Genomic DNA, 8,704 nt, shown 5'->3' on the forward strand with positions numbered 1-8,704 from the left:
GGCCAGCCACAGCTTCTCTGGGCACCCTGTGCCAGCGCCTCAGCACCCTCACAGGGAAGAGCTCAGCTCAGCAGAAGAACAAACCTGATGTTTGGACCTGTACCTGCAGCAGGGTGGGTGCTAGTACCTTGTGGTCCTGGTGCAGTCACTGTCTTGCTGGCAGCTGGGGCTGGTGAAGTGGTGGGGATTGCTCTGCTGGTGGTGGAGTTTTGCTCTTCAGAGTTGACCATGTTACTGTTAGTGCTGGAGTGTGTTAGAGGGACGGTACGGGCTATGGAGGTGGGGAACTCAGAAATAGCATCCAAGATCCAGTCTCTGAGTTTGGTAACACGTGTGTAAACCCCGGGCCGCCTGGCTTCAGCACATCCAATGCCCCAGCTCACAATTCCCGCCAGGAAAAACTTGCCAGATGGTTCTTGGCAAACCAGGGGCCCACCAGAGTCACCCTGCAAGAGAAGCCAGATGGTGAGCTCTTCCTGGGGGTCCTCTGCGCTTGCCCTGGCCACCCTCAGCACACTTCTGTCACCCAGGATCTTTCTGTCCCTGTGTGTCCCAGCTCATCTCTGCTTATTTCCTCCAACATGCTGGTGGTGAAGCATCTCCTGTGCTGGTCTTTGGCTATTAAGCAGTAGCCTTGATATGCCAGAACACAAGGATGCCCTCCATAAAATCTAGGGTAGCCACTTCTATTGGTTTAACCTTTCTTAAAGGTTAAGCCCAGCAGCCCCTAAACAGCCACACGATGGGTGCTTGTTGCATGATACACAACCCAGGGAGACCATGCTAATCTTTGCATGAGGTTTTCTTGATTTGGCCTATGATTCCCTGGTCAATTCTTTGATAGGATGGGGCCATATGAGCGTCTGATATAGGATATGCAGTGTCTGTGAAGCTGGCACTGCCTTTTGGCGGTTGGATTGCTCTAGGTAAGTAATGAATAACCTCGTATCTTCCATTCTTAGCCCCTTCCCTGGTGTTTGAGCTACACTTGGTGCAGAAAGGGTTACCACCAGAGAAGTGCAGTTTTGCTCAGCTGGTGGCTGCAGGTTTGAAGGTCTCTACCAAACCATGGGGACAGTCCTCCTTTCCCCACACACTGTGAAAGGCAGGATTTTCTCCATCGGACCACTTGCGATTCTAAGCTAGATAAAGGCTAACCAGGGAAAACCCAAGTTGTTCCCCAAAATACTGTTGTGTATGGTTTAATTTCTACTGCTGCCCTTTGCCATCTGGATTTTGACCTGAGGACTTGCTGGGTACATTGGTAGTGTCAACCCTGATTACAGGTTAGGAAGCGAAGTGGTTAAATAGCCAAAAGAGCCCCTTAAACAGCAGTGCCCTTCTCTGGGCACTAGAGAAGATACCCTCATTTTTGTCTTCTGCAGTCCCTTGGGACTAAGGTCCAAGGCCTCAAATCTTTTGGGGGGAATCATGACCATGGTGTGAGATCCTGCTTCTTGAAGTGCTACTTGGTGCATACTGGGAGGGAAAAGACTCTTGTGGGGTCTCTGGCTTCCCTGGGCAAAGCTTACCTGGCAGGAGTCTATTTTCCCCTCCAGGTAGCCAGCACAAAGCATCCTGTCCGTGAGGACATGGCTGTAGAGGCTGGAGCACAGTGTCTGATCCAGCAGCTCCACTGTTGCTTTCTGCAGGTATTCAGGCTTCACTACTAAATGAGAAAGATGTGAACCATGAGCTCGGGGCAGGGAGACCATGTCACAGCTCACCGGCATGGCCCAAGCCCCCTTCCCTAGTGCCTCTTGCACTGCTCCCACCCCGCCAGCCTCCTTCACCGACTGCCACACTTTGCTTACAGAAATCCTCCTTGAGGTAGCCCCAGCCAGAGATAAGGCACTTCTTGCTGGTGGGGAAGTGGTGCCCAGCGTCAGGCAGGCACACAGGCTGGATGTACTTAGTGAAGCTCACGGGTCTCTTCAGCTCCAGCACGGCCACATCATAGTCGGCCGTGTCGGTGTTATAGGAGGGGTGCGGGATGATCCGTGCGATGCCCATCTTCACTGCGCTGCTGTCTGAGCCTCTGAGCGACGTGGTTCCCGTGTAAGCTGCCCACATGGCTGGGTCCTGAAACCTGTAAGAGAGACAGCCAGGACCACTTGAGCCTGTGGCCACAGCACTGACCTGCAGACCTGGTGGGGGTGATGCTGCCCATCCCACCCATCCCACCATCCCCTCTGGGGCAGAAGCTCCCCATGGCTTCATCTCGTAGAGGAAGGAAACGAGGCACGGTGGTGCAGCAGGAGCTTGAGCCGGAAGGTACAGCAGCTTTTGGGAATGGGGTGGGGGAACCGCGCGGCTGGAGCTTACTCAGTAAAGCAGTGAGCAGCAGACACCAGCCACTTCTCCGTGAGGATTGCAGCTCCACAGAAGTGCTCATTGTTCTCCCGCAGGCTGACTTGCCATGGGAACTCCCCTCTGGATGCCTCCGAGCCCCCGACTATCCTGCTGGCAGTCTGCATGGCAGGACGGCTCCCGCATTCTGCAAGGGAGGGAGAGAGCCAGTGCCCTGGGCTCCTGCAGCTGCACCCAGCAAAGTGCTCTCAGGACCAAGTGGGAAAAACAGCTTCAGCTCCGGGCACACTCCCAGCACAGGGACAGTGCCAGGGATGTCACAGGGCAGACTTTAACCTGCAGGCTTGGAAAAGGGTGGTGCAAAGCATTGGCCCGTCACAGCATCCTCCCTGAAACTCTTCTAAAGCAGGGAATTCTGGAGAGAAACACCTTGTTTCACAAGCTCAGCCACTGCTCCCAGCAGCTCGTGGGCATGTGGTGCTTGCCCAGCATGCCACCCCCCCAGCAAAGTGGGCCTTGTCATGACCCTTGCAATTAGTGGGGGGACCAAGGTGTTTCTAAGGTATAGTTGCCCTCATCCTGATGCAGACATCTGTGGTCGGCCTGACGAGTTGTTCTGAGTCCTTGGCTCTCTTCAGTGCCACAAGCCCAGTGGAGCTTCAGCTGTCAAGGTCTGCAGCAGTGGGTAGTGGCCCATGTCCAGGAGACCTCCTGAGACAGACTGACTAAAGCCCCTTTCCTCAGTGGCATTTGGCTGTCACATTCCTGGTTTTCTTTCCACGTGTACTGGGTATTGGGACAAGCAAACATATTTGCAGGGCAGCTCCATGGCACAACAAGACTTGAGTCACTTGTGTCTTCTGCAGCCCTCCCAGCAACCAGCCCCCAGCTTCCCCAGGGACAACCACCATGGTGTCCTTGTCACTTTCTCCCTGGCAGTGCCAGAGTCCCTGCAGGATGGAGCTGGGAGCAGAGCTGCAGCTTTTGGTGAGCTTGCAGGGCAAAAGGTGCACAGAGCCCTGGACCACCAGGTTATGGACAAGATCATAGAATCATAGGATGGTTTGTGTTGGAAGGGACCTTAAAGCTCCTCCAGCTCCACCCCCTGCCACGGGCAGGGACACCTTCCACTAGAGCAGGTTGCTCCAAGCCCCTGTGTCCAACCTGGCCTTTAACACTGCCAGGGATGGGGCAGCCACAGCTTCTCTGGGCACCCTGTGCCAGCGCCTCAGCACCCTCCCAGGGAAGAGCTTCTGCCTCAGAGCTCATCTCAATCTCCCCTCTGGCAGGTTAAAGCCATTGCCCTTGTCCTGTCCCTACAGGCTCTTGCCCAAAGCCCCTCTCCACGTTTCCTGGAGCCCCTTTAGGCACTGCTCTAAGGTCTCCCGGTCACCTTCTCTTCTCCAGGCTTAACAGGATGGGGCACAAATACCTGTTGTACCTGCAGCCAGGCCACTGGTGAGGAGGAGGCTGGAGTTCAGGCTGCACAGCGCAGCCAAAGAGCTGGGGCAATGGCTCTTCCTGCTGCCTGCCTCTTACCTGATTTCAGTCCAGGTCTGCGGGGAGAAACCTCGCTGGGACCTGTGACAAAGTGGAAGGAATGGGGCTCAGTGAGAAATGGGGCGCAGTGAGGAATGGGGCTAAGGGGGTATCCGAGTTGGGGGCCCAGGAGCTGTGTGCTCTCATGGACTCTGCTGCTCCCAGGCCAGGGCTGTCAGAGGCTTTGCTTTTCCTCCTACCTGGCAATCACTTTCCTGCCCCACAGCCAGTGATGAGCTCCTGGCCCAGTTCCCTTCTCCAGCTTGCACCACTACGGGCACAGGAGCAGCTCTCTGCATCCCTAAAGGCTTTTGGGATGATCCCAGGTTCGGGGAGAAATTCCCAAGAATTCCGAGGGAGCAGGCTCCGAAGCTGAAGCTGTGCAGGGATGATGCCTAAAGCAGGGGGCCATCTCTGCACCCTCCATTTGGGCTGCACGAGGCTCCCAAAGATCCAGTGAGGGATCCGCTCCTTCACTGCAGGGAGTGCACAGCTTCATGTTTTCCTGGCACATGTTTGTTTAAATCTGCTGGACCTGGAGTCCTACGGCCACGTAAACTCCAGTCACTGAAGGAAAAGAGAATTTCCATTCAGGTGGTTCCAGAGAATAACTCAAATATGAGAAACATCTACCTAAGCAGGAATTATTGCTACAACTCCAAGGACTGCCTATGGGCTGCTGCACACTTGTAGGTACAGACAACCCAGCAATTAACCTCCTGAAGCTTCATCTTTTATCCCTCAGGCTGTTTCCAGGTGCTGCAAGAAAAGCCAAAGAAACTGCAATTTATGCTTAAGGCTGTGTGGTTGCTGCAGGCCCCCAGAGTTGCTCTGACAGGACCACATTCGTGTTGGAAGAGGACTTAGGGACTCCCCACAAACATCTGTTGAGCAACTACCAAGATCTAGGCATGTCTCTGCTGCTGCCTTGTGGAGCTGGCAGCACTTGGGGGGCAGACAGAGCACCTTTTGTTCTATTGCTTGGCTGCCTCCGTTTCTAGCACTGCTGCTGGGCAGGAAGCCTCAACTGGACACCCAGAGCTAAAGCCCTGAGGCAGTTTGAGCATCTGAGACATGGTTTGTGGTGCTGCCAGTGTGGCCTTTGGTGCTAGCACCTTGCCCTGGCGCCTGGCAGTTCTGGGAGGTCTTACCTGTAAGAGAAGCTGAGGATATAGTCCCATAGGAATCCAGGGAGAGCCCCTGCTTGTGCAGGGCAGCCGCCAGCCCATGCCGGAGAGCTTCCTCCTCCACGGCAGAGCTCAGGGGATGGGAATCCTGGGGAGCGAAGCGGAGGCGGAAGCGGACGATCACGCTTGAGTTTCCGTTCCTGCTGGAAGAATCAATGGGAACATTGGCTCCATGGTCAGTACAAGGGACAGGCTCCTGCAGGGAACTCGAGGGAAGTAAAACTGATTCTTAATAATTTAAGGTGCAAGTTCCTCCGGGTTGAAATGGTCATTTGCAATGTTTGCTTCAAATGAGCCTGAAGTTCAGCTTTGGTTGGACAAAGCTGTTTTCCTCTGCCTGTCTGACTGCATTTCCAAATGAAAGAATCCAGCACATTGGTGTGATCCTGGAAAATCCAGCCTTGCCCAAGAAGCAGATTTAATTTGAACTAGTTTTCAACAAGAACACAGATGTGAGCTCACCTTCGTGGTGGAGCTTGTCAGAATGAGCTGCAACACGCACCGACAGCCTGCAGAGAGCTGCCTCCACTCACCTGTAACCCAGGATGGTGCAACCAGTGCACATCCAGTCCAACTGGGAGTCCTGGAAACTGGACAGAAACTGCAAAGCAAAGAACGATGGTCACATATTTACTGGGCAGAAGAGCCCTTGGACATGGGACTGGATGATGCCTGGGATTTTTCAGGGAGCTGAAGCATCTTCTCTTGTCTCCGCAGGCAGCAGGGATACCTGGGTCTAGCTCACGTGTAACCCTTTTCCCTGGCTCGGGGCATGAGGCAGCACATCTTTCCTTTTTGCCTTCCTACCACCTTTCTTTTGCAAGGAACAGACTTGAGCACACATTTCCCACTCTGCAGATGTCTCTTAGGGTCCTGACAGGGCCTCTCAAAGCAGAGCTCAGCCCAGGGTATACCCTGCTGATGGTTAAGAAATCCCTGTCTCCTCCTGCCCTTCACATCCTGATTCTGCTGGATGAGGACAGTCGAGCTGCACCCTGGGGAACCACCAGAGTCCTTCCCAAGTCTTCTCCTGTCCAGCCCAGATGGACTCACCAGCCTCTCAAGAGCGGGTGTCAGCACCCTGTAGTAGTCAGAGTTCTCTGTCTGCAAGCTGCTGTTGAAGCTGATTCCTCCCAGCTCCACTGTGTGCTCAAAGCTGGTCTCTCCTGTGGGATGACAGGCTGCCAGAGAGGGAAGGTGTCTGTCAGAGGCACAAAGGACATGTGGAGGTTTGGGGCCATGGCTAGACCCAGGTTTCCTCGCTGTCTGCTTTGGAGCAGGGGTCTCATCATGTCCTTTAGACCCCCCCAACTTTGAGTAGCTTGACTGTCCCTGCCCACCCCTGGCTGCCTTGGGGGCGCCCCATGGCTGTGCTGGGCTACCCTGCACATGTGCAACAGGAGAATCTGGCAAAAAGAACTCATTTGAGCTTGAAAATGGTGGGTTTTTTCAAGCCTGAGACAAAAGTTTATGCCCCATCCCTGGCAGTGTTCAAGGCCAGGTTGGACACAGGGGCTTGGAGCAACCTGCTCTAGTGGAAGGTGTCCCTGCCCATGGCAAGGGGCTGGAACTAGATGAGCTTTAAGATCCTTTCCAACACAAACCATTCCATGATACTATGATTCTACAAAAGGTTCCTGAACCTATGGGTACAACCTGGCAGTGCAATACCAGATTAGCCCCATCCTTGCAGGAAGAGGCTGGGGAAAGTCGTGCTGGGTACAGAAGTCAGGGAGAGATTAGAGGGTAGAATCATAGAATGATTTAGCTTGGATAAGACCCTTAAGATCATCAAGTCCAGCTGTTAACCCAACACTGCCAAGTTCACCACTAATCCATGTCTCCAAGCACCACATCTACACATCTTTTAAATACACTGTGGGAAATGGTGTCAAAAGTAAAGTCTAGGTAGAAAACATCCACAGCTTTTCCCTCATCCACTAAGTAAGTGGGTCATCTTGTCACAGAAGGAGTTCAGGTTAGTAGAGCGGGAGAGGTATAGAGCATATGTGTCATGCAACACTGAAGATAAAGTGGTTTGTGTGTGGGGGCAGAGAGTTAACTGCGTTTTGTCCTCAGCAGAAGGCTTTTGAGGATCTTTGCTATGAGGACTGTGAGCTGTGCAGACCATTTGGAGCATATAAACTGGAAGAAGGTATGTGGCTGCACACTCACCCAGCAGGATCCCCAGGTACAGGGCTGTGATGCTGCCCACCACGGCAGCAGCAATGGTTCCCTTCCAGCAGCTGGCCCTCAGTCCCCTTCTATGGGCACCCAGTTCTGGCTTTATCTGGTCCATGCTTTCTGAGCAGCTCTACAAATGGCCCCTGTGATTAAAAAGAAGAGGAGAAGGACATGTCCGGGATGAAATGTGACAGCCATGGTTACCACAGGGGCTCCAACCAGTGCATTAGCACAAGAAGTCAAAGGATGGATGCATACTGCGTCCCCTCAGGCTGCAGGCAGGAGATTTTACTAATCCATTCAGGTTGTAGGACATGAATACATCAACCATGGTGGCCCCTCCCCTTCCTTTCTTCCTAGAAGGCCACCACTGAGTATGACCTTGTACACTGTGAGTACAAACCAGCCTGATGCCTCCATCTCCGTGCTTTGCACAGGCACTTTTGGTGACACGAGCTCTGGGTAAGTGCTGAACCAGTGTCCTGGCATCACAGACCCTGCACTGGGGTCCCACCAGGGTGGCACATGGTACCTGCTCTTCAGCAGGCAGTCCCCCAGGCTTGCTTTACCAGCAGGGTTTCAAGGTCGTATGATGCTGGGTGAACTGGTACTCCAGCTCATAGCAAGGGGTGAGTATGGACTGGGCTTGGCATCTTGTCTTGCTCTTTCTGCCTCAGACATCACCCTAGTAAAGATCCTAAAACCAACCAGTGTAATTAGCAGATGTTCTGCTGCTGCTCGGGAGTCATGGAGCTGAGGTAGTAGGTGGAACAGTTAAATTGGAAAGTACAACATTCATCTTGGAGTAATCTTATAGGCCTCAAATAACACGACTGGACTGTAGTCACATCCTTAAGTATGAAACTGCAGATTGAATAGAGAGCTATGGAGAGAGACCTGTCTGGACTCTGGCTAGAAAATGTACCAAAGGCAACTGGTATGGAAAACCTCTAGAATCCTTGGCTGCTTCTACTGGACCATTCCAACCTGGCTACTGAAAACCTGACACTAGGCTGCTTACATTCCCATGGTATATGTCATGTATACCACAGTGTTTAGCAGAGAGCTCCCAGTGCATAGCTACATGGAGCAATTAATATGTGCTTGAATTACAGCTCTGCTGCTATCCTGATGAGCAGTTTCTCCTCCCTTGTGGTCAGCACTGGTGCTTCCAGTATTTTGCTCCAAGTGGTACAAACAACCTGCACAGGAATCAAAGTCCCTTCATGTGATCTTTCCTGCTTCCTGAGATCAGCTCAATGGCCTCTGCTTTGCTTATTTTGGTATGTCAGTGCTTTTCATGTACTGAGGGTGCTCAGACAGGATCCAGTACTCCTCTGGAACTCAAAAGTGCCAAAAATAGGGCACTTACCTTGGTTTTCTGTCTGCACTCATGCTAGTAAAGTGAGCCTGTGGTTGCCCTTCTTTTGCATGTCATCAGCTGGCTATTGATAGGAATGAAATTCTGGGATATCCTGCTGTAT

The 8,704-nt window shown here is 52.8% G+C and overlaps 1 protein-coding gene across 1 annotated transcript in view; it reads right to left on the reverse strand.

Annotated features, from left to right (window-relative positions):
* The window catches only part of TMPRSS9 (transmembrane protease, serine 9), a 14,298-nt gene extending 6,963 nt beyond the window's left edge, over positions 1-7,335 (reverse strand). The window contains exons 1-9 of the mRNA XM_010013671.1: positions 7,212-7,335; positions 6,090-6,217; positions 5,570-5,637; positions 5,001-5,179; positions 3,850-3,891; positions 2,326-2,497; positions 1,815-2,089; positions 1,533-1,669; positions 128-446 (exon numbers count right to left, since the gene is read on the reverse strand). Of these exons, the coding sequence (XP_010011973.1) occupies positions 128-446; positions 1,533-1,669; positions 1,815-2,089; positions 2,326-2,497; positions 3,850-3,891; positions 5,001-5,179; positions 5,570-5,637; positions 6,090-6,217; positions 7,212-7,335 (1,444 nt within the window). The remainder of the gene's footprint in view (positions 1-127; positions 447-1,532; positions 1,670-1,814; positions 2,090-2,325; positions 2,498-3,849; positions 3,892-5,000; positions 5,180-5,569; positions 5,638-6,089; positions 6,218-7,211) is intronic.
* Positions 7,336-8,704: the final 1,369 nt, after the last annotated feature.

The sequence above is a fragment of the Nestor notabilis genome, unplaced genomic scaffold (genome assembly GCF_000696875.1).
Source record: "Nestor notabilis isolate BGI_N333 unplaced genomic scaffold, ASM69687v1 scaffold3264, whole genome shotgun sequence".
Taxonomy (NCBI): Eukaryota; Metazoa; Chordata; class Aves; order Psittaciformes; family Psittacidae; genus Nestor; species Nestor notabilis.